The 23,196-nt window shown below is 50.2% G+C and overlaps 1 protein-coding gene across 1 annotated transcript in view; it reads right to left on the minus strand.

Annotated features, from left to right (window-relative positions):
* The window catches only part of FRMD6 (FERM domain containing 6), a 148,866-nt gene that overhangs the window by 19,715 nt on the left and 105,955 nt on the right, over positions 1–23,196 (minus strand). Inside the window, exons 3-8 of the mRNA XM_053365658.1 lie at positions 19,854–20,113; positions 12,163–12,253; positions 11,086–11,165; positions 9,043–9,119; positions 7,457–7,643; positions 177–332 (exon numbers count right to left, since the gene is read on the minus strand). Of these exons, the coding sequence (XP_053221633.1) occupies positions 177–332; positions 7,457–7,643; positions 9,043–9,119; positions 11,086–11,165; positions 12,163–12,253; positions 19,854–19,952 (690 nt within the window). The 5' untranslated portion in view covers positions 19,953–20,113. The remainder of the gene's footprint in view (positions 1–176; positions 333–7,456; positions 7,644–9,042; positions 9,120–11,085; positions 11,166–12,162; positions 12,254–19,853; positions 20,114–23,196) is intronic.

A 23,196-nucleotide genomic window follows, 5' to 3' on the forward strand; every position in this document is an offset into this window, starting at 1 on the left:
GAGCCGTTTAAGGCTTTATAGGTCAAAACCTATTGTTTTGGGGCCAGGAGGGGGAGGGAGAGAGAATAATGACCAGGGACACAAAATCTTTTTCGCCTTCCCAAATGGAGGACACAAACTGATCAGCGGCTCTCGTCTTGCCTAACTGCACCCGTTCGATTCTGCCTCCCCCGTACCTTATACAATCTATAATAATGCACGGCCACGTCATCGAGGCGGACAGCTTCCTTGATGTACTTCAGATGGGCCTCGGAGGCCGTCAGGGCGCACTGGTCCTTGTGCATGATGGGAATGTGCTTCAGGATGTAGTCCTTCCCTCTCTTTGCCACCACCTGCCGAGACAGAGAGAGAAGGGGCGCTGGGTGTTAATTGCGCCTGGCTGGGAATCTCAGGTTTGCTAGGCGAAATAACAGTGGACCAGAGACGACTTGACACAGCCTTCCCCAATCCCAGTGGCCTCCAGTTGCTTCCAACTGGAGCAAGCCTGCAAGTTATGTGGGGGTTATGTTCTGGGGATGCCACCCAAAGCCAATACAGCACAGACTCAAAACACATGGCAAGTGGGACTGCCAAAGTCATTTCCCCCAGAACCTTCACCCTTTCCATATTTTTTCCCCTGCCACGTGCATCAAGCTAAACTGAAATACTTTATTGTCATACTTTATTGTCACTTCTACAACTTGTGTACAGTGAGATTACACGAGCACCCCCCACTCAGCTCTCTTAGTCTTAATTCCCCTCATTTACTGACAGTTGCCTTGTTGTTATCTTTTCCTTCAGCAGCCTAACAGCCCACGGATAGAAGCTGTTCTTTACCCTGTTGGTACGACTAATCATGCTTCTATATCTTCTGCCCGAGGGCAGGAGATCAAGTAAGTGCCGGGGTGTGAATCATCCCTGAGAATTTTCCTCACTCTCCTGAGGCAAGCTTCTTCCGCTATTTCATCCAGTGGATTCACGGGACAGCCCATAATATCTTGTGCTGTATTCACCACCCTCTGTAGGCACATCCTATCAGTTGATGTCAAACCAGCGTACCACACCGTGATGCAGTTGGAAAGGACACTTTCTATTGTGGACCGGTAGAAGGAGATCATCAAATGTTGATTGACATTGTTCTTCTGCAATACTCTGAGGAGATGGAGTCTCTGTTGGGCTTTTTTAACCACCTGGGTTGTATTGATCTTCCAAGTAAGGTCTTCACTGAGATAAATGCGCACAAGTTAAATGCGTGCACTTGCAGGCTTACTGTACGACCCCAGCCAACGTCTCTGATAGCCAGGAATTATGGGAGTTGTAGTTCAGCACCACCCAGGGGGCTGGAGGCCCTCAACTCCCTGTCTTAGGGAGCACCTCTTCCCAAAGGTTCTTCTCCTTTCCTTTAAAAGAGCAGCTGAAGTCTTCTCCACCATACCTCCCTTTTTCTAAAGTCACAAATATGAGCGTCTGCAGCAAGGCTTTCAGCGTGTAAATAAATGTTTGCAATTCTCAAACATTTTGGGGGGAAGCAAGCGGCTTTATTTATTTATCGCATGGTTTCAGCTGGTTAAAACTGCACAAGTTACCGTATTTTTCGCACCATAGGGCGCACCGGACCATAGGGCGCACCCAGTTTTTAGGGGGGGGAAATCAAGAAAAAAAAATTCCCCCCCCCCGCCCCCAAAGAGCAGCGTACAGGCTGCGCACAACCTCTCCCTGCCGGAGGGGTTGCACGCGGCTATGGCACAAGCCAAGGCAGCGAGCAGGATGGATCCCGCTCGCTGTTTTGGCTTCCCCTTTAGCCCCGTGCAGCCTCTCGTTGCCAGGAGAGGCTGCGTGTGGCTAAAGACTCCATAGCCCCGTGCAGCCTCTCCTTGCCGGAGGGGTTGCGCGCAGCTATGGAGCAAGCCAAGGCAGCCAGCGGGATGGATCCCGCTCGCTGTTTTGGCTTCCCCTTTAGCCCCGTGCAGCCTCTCCTTGCCGGGAGACGCTGCGCAGGGCTTTTCTGGCTTTACTGGGAGGTGGGGGGATTCACCCACCTCCCGCAAAACCGGCAGAAGCCGCGCAACTCCTTTAAAGAGATCCCGGCTTCTCCTGGCTTTTCTGGGAGGTGGGAGAAGGGACTGATGTGACCAGTCAGTCCCTTCTCCCTCCTGTGGAAAAGCCCGCAAGAGCGCACGGAGCTTGTGTGCAGCTCTTGGGGGCTTTTCCCGCCTGCCTCCCCCCTGCATTCGCTCCATAGGACGCACACACATTTTCCCTTGCTTTTTAGGAGGGGAAAAGTGCGTCCTATGGTGCGAAAAATACGGTAAATGCACGCAAGGTTTCCCCCCCCCAGTATGGAAAGAGCTTATCTACCTTGCTTGCTGTGCAAAGCCCTCTCAGCGTGCCGGCTCTGGAAGAATGGGCACGGTCGCACGAGATCTTGCAAGAGTACCCCGGAGATGGTGCGCTGAGCAAGCCGTACCAGATGAGCAAGGCTGAGAGCGAAAGGATGGCTTTAAAGATTTCTTCCTCGCTTTTGGGCAAGGCCCACTCAGCACACCAGTCCAGAAGGGCAAGTATCCTTGTGAAGGGACAGTTCAAGTATGTGGGGGACTCCCTGGTCCTGAATGGGGTAACTGTGCCCCTGAAGGACCAGGTGCGCAGCCTGGGAGTCATTTTGGACTCACAGCTGTCCATGGAGGCGCAGGTCCATTCTGTGTCCAGGGCAGCTGTCTACCAGCTCCATCTGGTACGCAGGATGAGACCCTCCCTGCCCCCGGACTACCTCACCAGAGTGGTGCATGCTCTAGTTATCTCCCGCTTGGACTACTGCAACGCGCTCTACGTGGGGCTACCTTTGAAGGTGACCCGGAAACTGCAATTAATCCAGAATGCGGCAGCTAGACTGGTGACTGGGAGCGGCCGCCGGGACCACCTAACACCGGTCCTGAGAGATCTGCATTGGCTCCCAGTACGTTTCCGAGCACAATTCAAAGTGTTGGTGGTGACCTTTAAGGCCCTAAATGGCCTCAGTCCAGTATACCTGAAGGAGCGTCTCCACCCCTATCATTCAGCCCGGACACTAAGATCCAGCGCTGAGGGCCTTCTGGCGGTTCCCTTACTTCAAGAAGTGAGGTTACAGGGAAACAGACTGAGGGCCTTCTCGGTAGTGGCGCCCGCCCTGTGGAAACGCCCTCCCTTCAGATGTGAAGGAAATAAGCAGCTATCTTCTTTTTAAAAGACATCTGAAGGCAGCCCTGATTAGGGAAGTTTTTAATATTTAATGCTGTATTGTTTTTAACACTTGATTGGAAACCACCCAGAGTGGCTGGGGAAACTCAGCCAGATGGGCGGGGTATAAATAATAAATATTATTATTATTGTTGTTGTTGTTGTTGTTGTTATTATTATTGTTATTATTATTGTTGTTATTATTATTATTTGCCTTCTTGTGTACATGTGGGACCCCTGGAACCAAACCCCCATGTAAGATGCCATTGTACTGTACTGCCTTTCATTCAGGGGCTGGGAAATGACAAGGCTGTTTATGCAACCCAGAGCAAGCATTACCTAAAATGCAGAATTTGGATTCTGAGGTATGTGCGTGCAACAGAACACTTACATGTTTATATTCCTCCTGTTCTTTGGAGACTGAAGGTGCAGAGGGTGGTTTTTTTTGCCGAGAGTCATTTTAGACTCTGGAATGTGTTTTCATTTCAGAACGCCTGTCTCATCCCAGCGGCTGTGTCTGCTATCTGAAGTCTGAGCTGTTGCTCCCCCCCCTTAATGCAGACGAGATGCTAAACACTCCTGGGTGCTTAAAATGGCAATAGTGAGTCAACCTTCCTGCAAGCGTGTAATCCTCTTAGCCAACACGTTTGCAGTGAGGGCTGGCTTGGGAGTCGGATGAACTTGAAGCCTGAGACGGGTCGGTCAAACACACCAAGCCACTCTTTCGCCTTGTGCCAATATCCACAGGGAGGCCTCAACAGGCATGACACGGTCGCTGCCAGCTTACTCGCACAACGCTGCAATCGTGTAGGTAAATCCCGCGAAAGTTGCAGGTCTGCTGTGTTTTACTGGTGTGGCATAGAATCATAGAGTTGGAAGGGTCCCATAGCTGCCAACGTTTCCTTTTTTAAATTCCCTTATTGCAAATAGGATTCCTCGCAAGAAAAGGGAAAAGTTGACAGCTGTGAAGGGACCCCAAGGGCCATTTAGTCCAACCCCCTGCCAGGAGAGCCAGCTTGGTCCTGCAACCATAGGCGCCTGGGGCCATGGGTGTCATGCAGCGTGCATGGCCCTGGCGCTGAAGTTTGTGGGTGCCCGACCCCAATCATGGGGAATTTTGTGGGTGCCCGGGCACCCGGGGAGCTGGCAGCTATGCCTCCTTTAATGCGGGAATTTCAGCTAAAGCATCCATGACAGATGGCCCCCCCAACCTCTGCTTAACAACCTCCAAGGAAGGAGAGTCCACAACCTCCCAATGGAGTCTGTTCCACTGTCAAACAGCTCTTACTGTCAGAAAGTTCTTCCTGATGTTTAGCCGGAATCTCCTTTCTTGCAGCTTGAAGCCATGGGTTCAAGTCCTATCCTCCAGAGCAGGGGAAAACAAGATTGTACAAAGTGCACACTTGGGTGTCCAAATGACTGTTCATCCACAGACAGACACACACAGCGAGGATAAATTTTATGGGCTGGGAATTCCAAGGAGGAGCTGACTGACCGAAGGAGACTTAAGAGGCAGAGGGAGCTGCCTCGTGCCCAGAAAGACTTATTGGTATGACTAGTTTAGTGTTGTCTACACTGACTGGCAGCACCTTCTCCAGGGCCCCGGTCTCGCCTGGAGAAGCAGGTGCGCTGCCCCCAAGCCACACAGCCCTTCCTGAGAGCCACTGACCATTAGGTCCAGTCGCGGACGACTCTGGGGTTGTGGCGCTCATCTCGCTTTATTGGCCAAGGGAGCCGGCGTACAGCTTCTGGGTCATGTGGCCAGCATGACTAAGTCGCTTCTGGTGAACCAGAGCAGCGCACGGAAACACCATTTACCTTCCCGCCGGAGCGGTACCTATTTATCTACTTGCACTTTGATGTGCTTTCGAACTGCTAGGTTGGCAGGAGCAGGGACCGAGCAATGAGAGCTCACCCCATTGCGGGGATTCGAACCGCCGACCTTCTGATCGGCAAGTCTGTGGTTTAACCCACAGCGCCACCCTGCTATCCCATTTTAAACAGCTATGGCCTCCTGAAAAGCATCCTGGCAGATGAAGTTTGTTATGGGTATTGAGAGTTGTTAAGAGACCCACCCCTTTCCCTGAATGAGCTACAATTCCCAGAGTGGCTTAAAAATCAACCTCTCTTCCCAGTGCCGGATTTACGTATAAGCTAAACAAGCTATAGCTTAGGGCCCCACTTTCTTGCCCTTCCCCCCAATATACTTCTTTTTAATTGTATTTCAGTTCAACAATTACTTTGATAAAATACATATTTTGTTATGTGCAAATGGCGTGAGATACCCATTAGGTCCATAAATTAAAGGTAAAGGTACCCCTGCCCGTACGGGCCAGTCTTGACAGACTCTGGGGTTGTGCGCCCATCTCACTCAAGAGGCCGGGGGCCAGCGCTGTCCGGAGGCACTTCCGGGTCACGTGGCCAGCGTGACATCGCTGCTCTGGCGAGCCAGCGCAGCACACGGAAACGCCGTTTACCTTCCCGCTAGTAAGCGGTCCCTATTTATCTACTTACACCCGGGGGTGCTTTCAAACTGCTAGGTTGGCAGGCGCTGGGATCGAGCAACGGGAGCGCACCCCGCCGCGGGGATTCGAACCACCGACCTTTCGATCGGCAAGCCCTAGGCGCTGAGGCTTTTACCCACAGCGCCACCCGCGTCCCGTCCATAAATTACCATATAGCATATATTCAATGCAAAAAAAAAAGCCGACAATTTGTTGTGGACAAAGGACAGCTGGACATATAAAGGGCCCCATTACCTTCAGGAGCTTAGGGCCAAATCAAACCTAAATCTGGCTCTGGCTCTTGCCAGGGAACTCTGGGAGTTGTAGTTCGGGGAGCTGAAAAGGGGGTTTCCTAACAATACTCAGCTCCCAGAATTTTTCGAGGGAAGCAGTGACCGTAGTGCTTTAAGCTGTGTTACTTTTACTGTTGGTAGCCGCTCTGAGCCCGTCTTTGGCTGGGGAGGGAGAGATATAAATTATTATTATTATTATTATTGAATGCAGGTTGGGAATGCAAACCACTGATGGACCCACGGCCTGGCTGCGTATGAGGCAGCTTCCCATGTCCCTAGGAAGTTTTGGGGCCAGGGCAGGAAGGGCCACAGCACAGGGGCAGAACTTGCAAGCAGAAGGTCGCAGGTTCAACCATAGAATTGAAGAGCTGGAAGGGACCCCTGAGGGTCATCTAGACCAACCCCTGAAATGCAGGAACCTCCATGAACAGAGAGCCAACCAACCCTCAACGGCACCCCCAGGCAGGGTTGGGGAGAGCCTCTTGCCCGAAATCCTGTCGGGCTGCTGCAAGCCAGTGTGGGCAGCACTGTGCTAGATGGACCAAGGGTCTCAGGCAGGTTCCTATGTTCACGCATCCAGTCCCAAGCCCTGCTATGGCTCCACCTCAGAGCCTGGCCGCTGCGAACGGAGCCGGCGAAAAACAAAACACCAAAACCAACAGGCGTATTGGCCATAGCTGTCATCCGTCCCTTATTTGGCGGGAAAGTCCTTTATCCCAGTGCTGCTGTCCCTTATTGATGATGTCCCTTAAATTTCCCAGGTTTCAAAGGAAGCAGCTCCTTTCCCTCCCTCCCTGCCGGCCAGAGAGGAGGGAGGCTCCAACTGTGTTGCTTGGCTGCGTTGCTCACTCAATAAGGAGTCTAAGAATGACTGGGGGGTGGAGCTTGCATGCCTTGTGCCGCTCAAATCGGCCGCGTTGCCTGGGAACTCGCCTTTGCTCAGCGCTTCCCAGCGGAGAGGTGACGGCGGTTTTCCTTGCTGCATCCCCTTTGCCGGGTTGCTGCGCTGTGGGAACCACCGCTTGAGGCTTCGTTTGGCTCCTGGCTGGGCTTTCTGCCTTTGGCTCGAAGGGGCTCAGAAGTTGAACACACCCGCACTCCGAATATCCCTTATTCTGGCTGCTGATCCCTTATTTTCAAGGCTGCCGGTCCCTTATTTTCAAATCTGTAAGTTGACAGCTAGCGCTCTCCTCCGAGGGGAAAGCCAAAACAGACAGCGCCGCCAGATTTCTGCAAAAGGCAACTCGATCCCAGCCAAGCTGGGAAGCCCCACGGCCGCCTTCGGAATATTTTCCGGCTGACAGATGCACCCACCCACAAACCCCTCGTGCCGTCTGGAACGGCTCGGAGGACGGGTGGCCTTCAGAGCTATGGCAACACAGCTTGTGTTTAGGCACTGGGAAGAGAGATGAAGGGGACAGAGGGAGAGAGCGAGCCTGGGCTCGAAGGAAGAGGGTCTCCTACCCAGGCGGGGAAGTAGGCTTCGGGTTCAAAGTATTTCCCGTAGTGCTTGTTCCTTTTGAAGTTGCCCAGGTCGGCTTGCAGGGCGAAGGCTGCCAGCAGGAAATAGGCCTCCTCGCGAAGGAGGCTCTGCGAACGGAGGACTTGCTTCCTCAGGTGCCAGTAATAATAGTAGCGGGCGGTTCGGTCGCTGGAAGGCGAGGGAGAGAAAGGAAGAGGGATGTAAACGAAGAACGGCAGGGGGAAAACGGACGGGCAGAAACCATGGATGTCTTTCACTGGGGTTGGTCGCTTCTTCCTTGTAAACTTTTTTTTATTATTATTATAAATTTTTTATTAGTATTTTCCAAACAACACCAAGAAATATATCGAAAAATAACAATACACAAAAGACAAAAACCGACATTAAAAAAACAAAAAACAAATCTATATCATACAAGTTAATAATATAAACACTAAAAAGAAAACAACAACAACAACAATTGACATGCAACTGTTTTATCAATAAGAACTCAGACAGAGCTTTTAAAATACCGCATTTTTTTCGCTCTATAACACGCACCAGACCATAACGCGCACGTAGTTTTTAGAGGAGGAAAACAAGAAAAAAAATATTCTAAACGAAACAGTGGATGTATGATTTCTGTGGTTCATGCTGTGGCCACAGACATGTGATCTGACAGTGAGTTTGGAGTAGCCCAATGCAAAAATCCTGAGGATCCATGTGGATCCATGCTTTGTAACCACGTTTTTGCACCACTGCAAAAGTGGGTGCGTGATTTTTTTGGTGAAAGATGTAGCCATGGACATGCTATGTGATCTGATGGTGAATTTGGGGCGACCCAGTGCAAAAATCCTGAGGATCCATGTGGATCTGTGCTTTGTAACCACGTTTTAAGTGGGGAGGGAAGGAAAAGCGCTCAAGGGACAAGGAGCACGCGTGGGGTGTGTGGAGAAGGATGCTGCTAATAATGCAGGAGAGGGGTTTAAGGGGAGAAGAAGCATGCGTGGGGTGTGTGGAGAAGGATGCTGCTAATAATGCAGGAGAGGGGTTTAAGGGGAGAAGAAGCACGCATGGGGTGTGTGGAGAAGGATGCTGCTAATAATGCTATTTAGTGAGCTGAGTGGGGAGGAGAGAGGGACAGAGAGCCTGCTTGCTTTATAGGGGGCAACCGGACAGGAGCTGCTTACACTCGTGTAAGCGGCTCCTCTCCTCTCCCGCTTTGCTCCTTTAAAGCAAGCAGGCTCTCTGTCCCTCTGTCCTCCCCACTCAGCGACTCCTCTCCCGCTTTGCTGTTTCAAAGTGAGCCACGGAGGAGGGAAGGAAGGGGAACCATGGATCCTCTGCTCACGACTGCAGCAGATCCCCCCCCCCATCCGTAGGCATTCGCTCCATAACACACACAGACATTTCCCCTTGCTTTCTAGGAGGAAAAAAGTGAGTGTTATGGTGCAAAAAATACAGTAAATAAATTGTGGGCCACCATAAGGTCCACTTTTTCTTCCATATGGCTCTTTGCCACCAAGGCTTTTGGCAACAATTTTTCTTTGCTCCCCCCCACCTCGCAAAAGCCCCCTTTCCCCTTTACCTGATCAGCCGGCCGTTTTCCACGTAATACTGGACTCGGAAGTGAATGATCATGGGGGGGCCAAACTGGTCTATACCCTGCAACCAAAGGCAAAAATAAAGGATCAGCCTTGAGGCAGGGAGGGAGAAGGACCCCCCCTCCAGAAGACATCTTCTCTCCCCCCCCCCATAAAAATACTGAGCCCCAGCAGGAGCAGCGTGTTAATGCTGGGGTGCATTTGGCGAAGGAGCAATTGTCACCTCGGCGGCAATGGGAGACCCAAAGGCTCTGGGGGGATCTGGCTTTTTGCAAAAACGGTTTGCACCACCAGCTACACTGGGAGGATATAACCTGAGCTTCAGATCTGCCGGTAACCTGAGCTCCAGGTTCAGTCTTGATCTGTGCCCTTTTCGTTATCTGCTACCAGAAAACCAGACCCGACCTTTTGCTGCTTTGACACGAAACCCATCTGTCTGGAGGAGAAGGCGGCAGCTGGAAGCGGCCGCACTGTCTTTCGGGGCCGCGGCTAACTCTCAGAGGTCCTTAAAGGCAATTTTCTGAGACGTCCCCCATACGCCGGCAATTTGTCTCAGGGGCAGGCTGGAGTTTCAAGACCAAGCCGGCCTTGACAGCTGAGGCTACAAGATGCTATATGTTTCCAAAGAGCCGGGCTTTGAACGGCTAAGCAGCTCAGAGCTCCCAGCCGTCCTTTCTTAGAGAGGGGAAGAAGATACTTTCTGTGTTGACTGTCATCTGGTTGTTTTAAAGCAGGCCTGGCCAAACTTGGCCCTCCATATGTTTGGGGACTACAACTCCCATCATCCCTAGCTGACACGACCAGTGGTCAGGGATGATGGGAAATGTAGTCCCAAAAAACATGCCTGTTTAAAGCTCTGCAAACTGGCTTCAGATAAACATTAGGAAGAACTTCCTGACAGTAAGAGCTGTTTGACAGTGGAATTTGCTGCCAAGGAGTGTGGTGGAGTCTCCTTCTTTGGAGGTCTTTAAGCAGAGGCTTGACAACCATATGTCAGGAGTGCTCTGATGGTGTTTCCTGCTTGGCAGGGGGTTGGACTCGATGGCCCTTGTCGTCTATTCCAACTCTATGATTCTATGATTCTATGAATTTAAGCTTCTAATTGCAACTCCTTTCCTCTGGGAAAAAGCATCTTTGTTCCGGGATGTCAGAGAGCTCTCAAAGGTTGCTAAAATGAAGGCGCCGGTTCTTCCTGCTTAAATCTGGTGAGGATAAGGTGACACAGGCGCTTTCGGTGGCCAGCTCATGCTACGGCAACATAAGAACAAGCAAGAATTGCTCGCAAGATCAGGCCAATGTCCCATTCGGGCCAGCCCAGATGCACCTAGTGGGAAACCGGTGAGCGGGATCTGAGTGCAAGAGCATCATTCTCCCCTTCCTGCAGTTTCCGGCAAAGGCACTTCTGAGCTAGAGAGGAGGTGGGGTTGCGGGCTTCACGCCCCTCCCCCACACTCGCCGGGGGCTGCCTCCAGCCCCTGCGATGCCAGGGAATCCTCAGACGCGCCATCCCTGGGCCAGCCAATCGGCTGGCCCGGGGGGCGTGGCCTCTCGCATTTAGGTCTGGCCTCGCGCATTTAGGTGCGGCCGGGGCTCTCCCTCTTTCCCGTGCTGCAGCTAGCCAGGTTTTTCCCCTAGTACCTCAGCTTCCGGTTCCGACACTGCCCCACCGGGAACTGCTTCTGCTACCTGCCCCCTAACCTGATCCCAGTCTTCTCGCTCCCTCAGGTCAAAATCGGGTTCCTCGGGCGGTAGGGCGCCTCCCAAGGGATCATTCGGTAATAACCATCAGCATGATATAGATGTACCCAGTATGTTTCAGGAACCGCCGCCGCAGCCCGCAACAGCGGAAGAGATTTCTGGTTCCTCTTCCGATGAGGATCAATAGGGAGGCCAGGACGCGCCCCCGGTTGCAGCCCAGACCACGGCCTCCTATGAGGAACAGGGCGGGAAAAGGGGGGGAAAGGGGGGAGGCGGGAACTCGCCACGCAACTGGGATTCAGAGGCGGAGGTGAAACCAGAGTCCTTACCTTACTGGCTTCTTTCTTCCACTCTTTCGGACAGTACTTGCAGAGCTTTTGGGACAGCTCCATATAGACGTGCTCGTTGTCTGTGCCGTGGGAAGAAATGGGAAGCTGAGATTAGACAGTGGGCCTGTTGCAAGGACCCTCCCGATGTTCCTCTAAAAAGCAGGGACAATTCGGCACCCGCAGCCAACAAGAACCACAGTATTGCAGTTCACAAAGGCAGCATTTTAGCAGTTTCTGAGGGGGGGGGCAGATTCCCCAACGAGCTGCTCTTTGTGGTAAGGTAAAGGGAAGGTAAAGGGACCCCTGACCATTAGGTCCAGTTGTGGACGACTCTGGGGTTGCGGCGCTCATCTCGCTTTATTGGCCGAGGGAGCCGGCGTACAGCTTCTGGGTCATGTGGCCAGCATGACTAAGCCACTTCTGGAGAACCAGAGCAGCGCACGGAAACGCCGTTTACCTTCCCGCCGGAGCAGTACCTATTTATCTACTTGCACTTTGACATGCTTTCGAACTGCTAGGTTGGCAGGAGCAGGGACCGAGCAATGGGAGCTCACCCCGTCGCGGGGATTCGAACCGCCAACCCTCTAATGCTGCTGCTGCAAGGGATTCCGTTAAAGGAATCGGGGGCTAACTATTGCTTGTCCACCCCGTCAAGGGGGCTCGGGTCACTGCAAGAGCTCCTGGCTGCATTTGAGGTGGGCTGAGGGCAGGTTCCCTGCTCCGTCGCTAGCTCCAAGTGTATTCCCCTTTTCCGACTTTCGCAGGGGTGCGGAATGTCAGACTGTCAACCAATGCCTATGCAACCACTCATGTTTGTATTTTAAGAAAGTTGTGGCCAAATTATGCCAGAAACCTTAAACAAAAATATTGGTGTGATGTGTGAGTTATTGGGGTGGCCCTGGGGACACGCAACATCCTTTACTGAGAGGCGCTTCCGCACATCGGCTGCGGCGGCAGAAATGTTGTGCTGAGTGCTCACTGAGCGAGGGAGCAGCAGCGGTCTATCTGAAGGTCACTGAGAAGCAGGGCAGAGGTGCAGAGAGTGGAAGGAAGCCAAACCCTTCTCTCGGGACTTACTCTGAATGACGCTGAGTCCGAAGAGGTGACAGTCCTTCAGCCGCAAGAGGTCACACACCTGGACCAGTAACTCATGGCACAATATTTTTACCTACAAGGGGGAGACGGTGGTGGAGGAAAAGGGAGTTATTTGGGGAGCGACTTCTGCAGGGATGATACAGGAAGACCCATTTATTTATTTCAGGATTTATAAGACGTTCAGCATTCAGAGAACACCCAGGCAGCAAACAGCAAAAGAACATAAGACATAATGCAGCATGTAAAAGCAGTTTTATACTGTAAGACGCATTTGTGCAACTGAGCTTTCAGAATAATAATAATAATAAATTTTTATTTATACCCCACCCTCCCCGGCCAGAGCCGGGCCCGGGGTGGCTAACACCAGTAAAATTACAATAAAAACATAATAGGGAAGGGGGGAAAATACAATTTAAAATACAGGTTAAAAATGCAATTTAAAATGCAGCCTCATTTTAATAGTAGCCCGTACATCAAAACCAGAACGGGAGGGAAACATAAGGGTCAGACTGAGTCCAAACCAAAGGCCAGGCGGAACAGCTCTGTCTTGCAGGCCCTGCGGAAAGATGTCAAGTCCTGCAGGGCCCTGGTTTCTTGTGACAGAGTGTTCCACCAATTCGGGGCCAGTGCTGAAAAGGCCCTGGCCCTAGTTGAGACCAATCTAACCACCTTGCGACTTGGGACCTCCAAAATGTTGCCATTTGTGGACCTTAAGGTCCTCTGCAGGGCATACCAGGAGAGGCAGTCCCGTAGGTACGAGGGTCCTAGGCCGCATAGGGCTTGAAAGGTCAAAACCAGCACCTTAAACCTGACCCTGTACTCCACCGGGAGCCAGTGCAAATGGAAAAGCACTGGATGAATGTGATCCCGCGGCAAGGACCACGTAAGGAGCCTCGCCGCGGCATTCTGCACCCGCTGGAGTTTCTGGGTCAGCTTCAAAGGAGTCATGTAGAGCGAGTTACAATAATTAAGCCTGGAGGTGACCGTCGCGTGGATCACTGTGGCCAAATCAGGGCTTTGCATGGGCACAGAGGGAGGAACTTGCAAGATTCCCAGACTATCCCTGAACCTTTATCTCTATGCTAATTCCTCCCTCTCCCTCCTTGTTGTTTAGAGGGCTACACCTTTAGTTGCATCCTGTTTATAACTTCTTCCTCGCGTTTCTCTCTCGGAGACGAGGGGTCAGCCAGATGGATAAGGTATAAATAATAATTAAAACATTTATTTTTATTTTTACTATCCTCTGAAAGAACCAAGGGGCAATTACGGCTGACTTGCTCTTCTCTAGGCTTCTTAGTTAGATGAGAACAAGAAACCTTTTCTATCCGCAAGTTAAGTAGTAAGAATTCCCATCATGCCCCAGCAGCGTGGCCAAGGGTGAGGGATGATGGGAGTTGTAGTACAACAACATCTGGAGGTTCCTGATCCCTGGGTCCGTTGCCAAGTGGAGTGTTAATCATGAAATTAACAGCAGCTACCCAGGATTTTGGGCAGGAGATGACGGGATTGAACCTGGAAATGTTTGCACGCAGAGCACAGCATATGCATTAAGCTCCAAGGGCTCAGAGCCAGAGGATTGGTGGACAGAGGGAGAAGACTGTTTTGTGGGGACAGGGGGTAGGGAGGTATGGATGACTCCCTGGTCCTGAACGGGGTAGCTGTGCCCCTGAAGGACCAGGTGCACAGCCTGGGAGTCATTTTGGACTCACAGCTGTCCATGGAGGCGCAGGTCAATTCTGTGTCCAGGGCAGCTGCATACCAGCTCCATCTGGTATGCAGGATGAGACCCTCCCTGCCCGCAGACTGTCTCGCCAGAGTGGTGCATGCTCTGCTTATCTCCCACTTGGACTACTGCAATGCGCTCTACGTGGGGCTACCTTTGAAGGTCACCCGGAAACTACAAGTAATCCAGAATGCGGCAGCTAGACTGGTGACTGGGAGCAGCCGCCAAGACCATATAACACCAGTCTTGAAAGACCTACATTGGCTCCCAGTATGTTTCCGAGCACAGTTCAAAGTGTTGGTGCTGACCTTTAAAGCCCTAAATGGCCTCGGTCCAGTGTACCTGAAGGAGCATCTCCATCCCCATCATTCTGCCTGGACACCGAGGACCAGCTCTGAGGGCCTTCTGGCGGTTCCCTCACTGCAAGAAGTGAGGTTACAGGGAACCAGGCGGAGGGCCTTCTCGGTGGTGGCCCCTGCCCTGTGGAACGCCCTCCCAACAGATGTCAAAGAGATAAACAACTACCTGACATTTAGAAGACATCTGAAGGCAGCCCTGTTCAGGGAAGTTTTTAATGTGTGACATTTTAATGTATTTTTAATCTTTGTTGGAAGCCGCCTAGAGCAGCTGGGGAAACTCAGCCAGATGGGCGGGGTAAAAATAAAAAATTATTATTATTATTATTATTATTATTAACCATGGTTAAGGGAAATGTCGCAGAGCTACACAGAGCCACAACGCCATTCTCGATTCCAAAGCCATCAAAAACAAGAACGAAAATAATGATTCTAGACTAGAACAACTAGAATCTCAAATATCGTTTCCAGGCAGTTAACTGCAAAGGGGGGAAACTGCAAGATCCATTGGACCCAAGATGGCTTCCATTTTGCTTAACCCATTGCGATTTCAACAGCTCTGTTTGGAAGCTTGAAGCATGGGAGATGGAAAGCCGTTCCAAATGTCTAGAGAGACTGTTATTTGCTCACGGTCGTAAGGCCTCGGCTTCTCCCCGTTTTGCGGCAATTACGGATACGGTGTGCAAATAAAGCTTGCAGATCCACTACAAAAAATATTCTAATTTCCAGCACGGCTCTGGATGCTTTGAGGGCCCCCTCGCTTCGCCAAGAAGGCACCAAGCCAGAGACTTAATAATTGAAGAATTCAAAACAGCCGCATAAGCAACTCTCTAAAAATGTTGCATGTAAGAAGAGAGGAAGGGGTGGAGTGGGAGAAATGGCCCTGTCAGAGAAACAAAGGGAAGGGAAAAGCTCTAAAGGATCATCGCTTGGGAACTTCTAAATAGGACATCAAACTGTCAGGGGAGAGAAATTTGGTAGAGAGGTGGGCATGCAATGCAGCGATCCTTTAAATTTAACGCCTGTCGTTTCCAAAAGGAAGTCACACAGCCAAGATAAAGAGCTTTTGGGTGACCGGCAAGGATATAATGGGTGAAAATTGTAACTTTTCCTTCTTTTCAAGCATGAAAAGCACAGGTCTCTCTGGGTCACAGCCAGTGCCGGATTTACGTATAAGCTAAACAAGCTATAGCTGAGGGCCCCACTTTCTTTAAAAAGGTAAAGGTACCCCTGCCCGTACGGGCCAGTCTTGCCAGACTCTAGGGTTGTGCGCTCATCTCACTCTATAGGCCGGGAGCCAGCGCTGTCCGCAGACACTTCCGGGTCACGTGGCCAGCGTGACAAGCTGCATCTGGCGAGCCAGCGCAGCGCACGGAACGCTGTGTACCTTCCTGCTGGTAAGCGGTCCCTATTTATCTACTTGCACCCGAGGGTGCTTTCAAACTGCTAGGTTGGCAGGCGCTGGGACCGAGCGACGGGAGTGCACCCCGCCACGGGGATTTGAACCGCCGACCAAGTCCTAGGCGCTGAGGTTTTACCCACAGCGCCACCTGCGTCCCTGGGGGCCCCCCAAAAATATACAGGGAAAGAAAACCTGGATGTACATTTCCAAAATATAAGATAAAGAACAAATAAAATAAAACCTACATACAGTGTTTTGTGTTGTGTAGGCGCCTATGATGTAAATCATGGCCCCCGCCTGCTGGCCCGCTCCCTAAAATATCACCGGTTTGCTCCTTTCTATATATAGGGTGCCTACATTCTGCATGGACTGGTCGCATGGCAACGTGTGGAAATGGCTTCAGATACCTATTAGGTCCTTAAATGATCATATAGCATATATTCAACACAAAAACAGCGACATTTTGTTGTTGAGAAAGGACAGCTGGACATATAAAGGGCCCCAGTACCTTCAGGAGCTTAGGGCCTCATCAAACCTAAATCCAGCCCTGGTCACAGGTCCAAACCCCATGAAAGAAAGGACAGGAGCAAAACTGTTCTGGATAAAATTTTAGAAGGTTGGCTATTGCGGAAGCCAGCCAGGAAAGGGTTGAGAGAGACAGGCCTTTTAAACTGTCAGCTCTTCATTTCGGCAGCCTAATAATTCAGGCCGGGGAAAGTCATTTTGTGTTGCTGTAATTAAACTACCAAGAGGAATTCAAACGAATAGCCAGCACGTGTAGACACAAAGTCAGAAAAGCTAAAGCACAGAATGAACTCAGGCTTGCTAGAGAGGTTAAAAGCAACAAAAAAGGCTTTTATGGGTATGTTCGTAGCAAAAGGAAGAACAAAGAAACAGTGGGGTCACTCAGAGGAGAAGATGGTGAAATGCAAACAGGGGACACAGAAAGGGCTGAACTCCTCAATGCCTTCTTTGCCTCAGTCTTCTCTGATAAAGAAAACAATGCCCGACCTGAAGAATTTGGAGCAAATGATTCAGCAGAGGAAACACAGCCCAGAATAGCTAAGGAGATAGTACAAGAATACTTGGCTAGTTTAGATGTATTCAAGTCTGCAGGGCCAGATGAACTGCATCCAAGAGTATTAAAAGAACTGGCAGATGTGATCTCAGAACCACTGGCAGTCATCTTTGAGAATTCCTGGAGAAGAGGTGAAGTCCCGGCAGACTGGAGGAGGGCAAATGTTGTCCCTATTTTCAAAAAGGGGGAAAGAGAGGACCCAAATAATTACCGCCCAGTCAGTCTGACATCAAGCCTGGTAGATGAAGGGAATGCAGTGGATGTAGCCTACCTTGATTTCAGCAAGGCATTTGACAAGGTGCCCCATGATATTCTTATAAAGAAGCTGGTAAAATGCGGTCTTGACTATGCTACCACTCAGTGGATTTGTAACTGGCTGACTGACCGAATCCAAAGGGTGCTCATCAATGGTTCCTCTTCATCCTGGAGAAGAGTGACTAGTGGGGTGCCACAGGGTTCTGTCTTGGGCCCGGTCTTATTCAACATCTTTATCAACGACTTGGATGATGGACTCAAGGGCATCCTGATCAAATTTGCAGATGACACCAAACTGGGAGGGGTGGCTAACACCCCAGAGGACAGGATCACACTTCAAAACGACCTTGACAGATTAGAGAACTGGGCCAAAACAAACAAGATGAATTTTAACAGGGAGAAATGTAAAGTATTGCACTTGGGCAAAAAAAATGAGAGGCACAAATACAAGATGGGTGACACCTGACTTGAGAGCAGTACATGTGAAAAGGATCTAGGAGTCTTGGTTGACCACAAACTTGACATGAGCCAACAGTGTGACGCGGCAGCTAAAAAAGCCAATGCAATTCTGGGCTGCATCAATAGGAGTATAGCATCTAGATCAAGGGAAGTAATAGTGCCACTGTATTCTGCTCTGGTCAGACCTCACCTGGAGTACTGTGTCCAGTTCTGGGCACCACAGTCCAAGAAGGACACTGACAAACTGGAACGTGTCCAGAGGAGGGCAACCAAAATGGTCAAAGGCCTGGAAACGATGCCTTATGAGGAACGGCTAAGGGAGCTGGGCATGTTTAGCCTGGAGAAGAGGAGGTTAAGGGGTGATAATGATAGCCATGTTCAAATATATAAAAGGATGTCACATAGAGGAGGGAGAAAGGTTGTTTTCTGCTGCTCCAGAGAAGCGGACACGGAGCAATGGATCCAAACTGCAGGAAAGAAGATTCCACCTAAACATTAGGAAGAACTTCCTGACAGTAAGAGCTGTTTGACAGTGGAATTTGCTGCCAAGGAGTGTGGTGGAGTCTCCTTCTTTGGAGGTCTTTAAGCAGAGGCTTGACAACCATATGTCAGGAGTGCTCTGATGGTGTTTCCTGCTTGGCAGTGGGTTGGACTCGATGGCCCTTGTGGTCTCTTCCAACTCTATGATTCTATGATTCTAAGAGTAAGAAACTCTTTGCTTGTCTACTGGCCAGGGGTAGCCTAACATCCGTCACCTATGGTCTCTAGGTTAGACTACTGCAATGTGTTATATGTGGGGCTGCCTTCAAAGGCGGTTTGGAAACTGCAGCTGTTGGAGAATTCAGCGGCCAGATTGCTGAGTAACACCAGTTTTGGCACAGGTGTTCTGGCTGCTTCTGGGCCCAATGCAAACAGCAGGTTTTTACCCGGAAAGCCTTATGCAGCTCAGGACCACAATATTTCAAGGACACCCTCGACCCACGTGAACCAACCTTCAGGATGAGAACAGAAATCGTGCTCTGGCGGTGTGGTGGCAGCAGGAGGCCCCATTAGCTAAAGTGGTGCTTCAGGTTAAGAACAGTTTCAGGTTAAGAACAGACCTCCGGAACAAATTAAGTACTTAACCCGAGGTACCACTGTACCTTGTTTATTGCTTTCATTTTATGGATCAATGGTCTCGTTAGAAAGTAAAATTCACGTTAAATTGTTGTTTTAGGGGTTGTTTTTAAAAGCCTGGAACGGATTAATCCATTTTGCATTCCTTTCTATGGGATAGAGCACCTTGGTTTTGGAACACTTTGGTTTTGGAACGGACCTCCGGAACAGATTAAATTTGAGAACCAAGGTACCACTGTATGTTACTGTTATTTTAGGTTGATTTTATTCCTGCTTTTATATTTATTTATTACCTTTGCTTTTATAAATTGCTTCGAGTTCAATTTTTTTCGGAGGGGGGACGACTAATGATGACAATGACAATTATTTTATTACCTGCCCTTTACCAGCAGGTTACAGAGCAAGTCAAAATTCAGAATGAAAAGCAGTTAAAACAGATTGCAGCCCCAGGAATAGGGTGGGCCCTGCAAACACACCTAGGTTTCAAAGCCCAGGGTAACACTGAAAATTTCCCCCCTTCCCAGACACCTGCCAGTAGAGCCCACCTTACTCTTGACAGTTGGACTGGGGGGGTAATGCCCCCCCCACCAAGACTGTGCTTGAGCAACGTCCACTTTGCCCAGGTCTCAGAAAGGGGGAGGGAAAGGTTGGGGGCACATACTGTATTTTTCACTCTATAGGATGCACTTTTTCCCCTCCAAAAATGAAGGGGAAATGTGTGTGCGTCCCATGGAGTGAATGTAGGCTCCTTGGCTTCAGCGATAGCAACGCAAAGCCTCCGAAGCGCAGAAGGAGTGCTCCCCCCCGTGCTTCGGAGGCTTCGTGTTGCTTTCGCTGAAGCCACCTGAAGCCCCTGGAGCGCAGGGAATGCCCGCTGGACTCCGGGGGCTTCAGGCAGCCGTCCGCAAGCCTTTGGAGCACAGCAGGAGTTCCCGCCGCACTCCAAAGGCTTGCGGATAGCTGCCTGAAGCCTGGAGAGCGAGAGGGGTCGGTGCACACTGATTCCTCTTGCTCTCCAGGCTTCGCTTCGCTGGAGAGGCGCTGCACAGTTTTCCCTCTCTGCGCAGTGCCCCTTCAGCGAAGCGGGAGGAGAAATGGAAGGACCTCCGTTTCTCATACTGCTTCGCTGAAGGGGCGCTGAGCAGAGAGAGGGAGAATTTCGCCCCCCCCCCCCGTTATCTCCCTCCTATGGTCTGGTGCGTCCTATAGAGCGAAAAATACGGTACTTGTGACAGGCCCCCGAGGAACGGCGAGAAAGAGGCAGCCCTGAGACGGTTCACTCACGTTTATGATGATGTTGAGGGAATGGTCGTTGGGGAGGAAAACACACACGCTGCGTCGGTCCTGCATGACTCTGTTATTGTGGAAGTTCAATTTGTTCATCGTGTTCCGGGCCTTCCCCGTGGATGTCTGAGCGAGCCGCTTAGAGACTGCGCGGGAACCTCGGGGTCACGGCACACGGAGACCAGCAGCTCCACCTCCTCCTGCTCACCTGCGGCCAAGCAGGCTGGGCATCTGAGCATCTCTTCTCACGGGTACCATCACTGGAAAGGACGAGAAGCACACGCAACTTCAGGTGCTGCTGGCCACGAGAAGATGGGAGAAGAACTTCGCCATGCCCTACCCCCAGTGTTGGACTACAACTCCCATCTTCCCTGACCTCGTCCAACCACAGCTGAGAAACACTGGACCCAAACCAATAATTATGATTATGATTGTTTTAATCCCGCCTTGAAAAGAAAAATATAGAACGCAGTCGGTGGCCTGCGACTAGGAAAGGGAAGCCCTCTCAATTTCTGTTTCCCATATCCCCAATCTTGTAAGTTTGGTTCTCCGCATTTACATATAAGTTTGAGATTCTCTGTTTCTTTTAAAATCCTCATGAAAATTCTTCAGCATTTCAACATGACTGGTCGGAGGTTCGAATCCCGGCAACTGGGTGAACTCCCATTGCTCGGTCCCTGCTCCCGCCAACCTAGCAGTTCGAAAGCACATCAAAGTGCAAGTAGATAAATAGGTACCGCTCTGGCGGGTAGGTAAACGGCGTTTCCGTGCGCTGCTCTGGTTCGCCAGAAGCGGTTTAGTCATGCTGGCCACATGACACGGAAACTGTACACCGGCTCCCTCGGCCAGTAAAGCGAGATGAGCGCCGCAACCCCAGAGTCGGCCACGACTGGACCTACTGGTCAGGGGTCCCTTTACCTTTAGCTATCTCCTTTTGCAAAGCACACTATCCCTAAATATTGTCCCGATTATTATTTATTTCCTGCCCCTTGCCCTAAGGTACCAGGGCATATTACAAGACTAAAAACGCAACATTAAAAGCAGCCTGAAACAACTTACAATCGCAAAAATAAGGTGTATCCTAAAAACATACCCCTTCGTGTGCCAAACATTTGCCCCTGCTGAAATCTGTTTTTGATATATTCACCACCCAGTGGTACCTCGGGTTACATATGCTTCAAGTTACATACGCTTCAGGTTACAGACTCCGCTAACCCAGAAATAGTGCTTCATGTTAAGAACTTTGCTTCAGGATAAGAACAGAAATCGGGCTCCAGCGGCGCGGCGGCAGCGGGAGGCCCCATTAGCTAAAGTGGTGCTTCAGGTTAACAACAGTTTCAGGTTAAGAACGGACCTCTGGAACGAATTAAGTACTTAACCCGAGGTACCACTGTACAGTTCTTTCAGGTGCAGAAACAACAAGGAAGCGTGTTTTCAATGTTATAGTCATCAATGTGAGCATTTTTTTCAAAGGAACCTTTTAACCCATTCTACGCATTCCTCTCATCATTACTTGGCTGAAGGGCTGAGCAGCAAAATGCGCCAACGCATGAATTTGGAAAGATGGCTATGTGTTTGGTTCGTGTATCATCTCAGAAAGTCAGAATGGGGCAGAATTGGCTTCAAAAGAGAACAGGATCGAATTTCTGCCCCTGTCCTGACTCGCAACTGTTTTTGCCACTGTATTCTGCTCTGGTCAGACCTCACCTGGAGTACTGTGTCCAGTTCTGGGCACCACAGTTCAAGAAGGACACTGACAAACTGGAACGTGTCCAGAGGAGGGCAACCAAAATGGTCAAAGGCCTGGAAACGATGCCTTATGAGGAACGGCTAAGGGAGCTGGGCATGTTTAGCCTGGAGAAGAGGAGGCTAAGGGGTGATATGATAGCCATGTTCAAATATATAAAAGGATGTCACATAGAGGAGGGAGAAAGGTTGTTTTCTGCTGCTCCAGAGAAGCGGACACGGAGCAATGGATCCAAACTGCAGGAAAGAAGATTCCACCTAAACATTAGGAAGAACTTCCTGACAGTAAGAGCTGTTTGACAGTGGAATTTGCTGCCAAGGAGTGTGGTGGAGTCTCCTCCTTTGGAGGTCTTTAAGCAGAGGCTTGACAACCATATGTCAGGAGTGCTCTGATGGTGTTTCCTGCTTGGCAGGGGGTTGGACTCGATGGCCCTTGTGGTCTCTTCCAACTCTATGATTCTATGATTCTCCTCTAGCGGTGGAGGAGTCGAGAACAACAAAAATTCCCTCAACTCAGGGACACCATCACCCAGAAGAAGGCGGCCTTTGCGCCAGGTGATAGAACGAAGTTGTTACTTGCGTAAAATGTTTCTGAACTGCGATTCAGCTGAGGATTCCAGGCTGCCGGATGAAAGTACAAGAACAGTTCCCGCTGCACGCAAATGCAAGAGATGAGATCATTCCCTCTCTTTGGCACACACACACAAAAGTGTGAACGAAAAAGCAGGCTAAAAACAGAGAAGCTAACGAAGAGAAAAAAGAGGCTGCAACTATTAATCTAAAATGCCCAGGGCAACAAGGAATAATAATAATAATAATAATAATAATAATAATAATGCTTGTGATGTCAGCGCCAGATTGCAAGTCAGACTATTGGGCCATCTAGATCAGTATTGTCTACACTGATTGGCAGCGACTCTCTGGGCTTTCAGGCAAGAGTTCCCCTGCCCCTCCTTACTTGGAAATGTCAAGAACCGAACACAAGACTTAGGGCCCTTGTATCTACGAAACCGCCTCTCCTGGTCTGCGCTGCAGAGGACCTTACGGTCCATGAATAACCATAGTTTAGAGGTCCCGGGCCCACCAGGGACAGGGCCTTTTCAGTGATGGCTCCGACCTGGTGAAATGCTCTGTCCCATGAGACCAGGGCCCTTCAGGATTTAACCTCCTTCCGTCGTGCCTGTAAGACAGAGCTATTCCGCCTGGCCTTTAAATTGAATTCAGCCTGATCTTTTATTTCCCTTCTCTCCCCCCCTCCTTTATGAAGATCACCCGCTCTGAGACCCCACAGCTAATTCTCCCCTGGCCTCCTCGCTGGCCCAAGTAGGACCAATTCAGCCAGCTAGCCCTGGGAATTAGCTAATTGATTTTTATTGTTATTCATGTTTTTATACTGTATTTTATAATTAAGTGTTTTAAAGTGTTTTAAATTTGTTGTTAGCTGCCCTGAGCCCGGTTTTTGAACCAGGAAGGGCGGGGTATGAATAAAAAAATATTATTATTATTATTATTATTAAGACATTTTGCATGGAAAGCAAATGTTGCACCACTGAGCTCTGCAGCCCTTCCTCATTTTTCTTAAAGGCTTAAGCTGTTG

Source organism: Podarcis raffonei, chromosome 1, assembly GCF_027172205.1.
Source record: "Podarcis raffonei isolate rPodRaf1 chromosome 1, rPodRaf1.pri, whole genome shotgun sequence".
NCBI classification, from domain to species: Eukaryota; Metazoa; Chordata; class Lepidosauria; order Squamata; family Lacertidae; genus Podarcis; species Podarcis raffonei.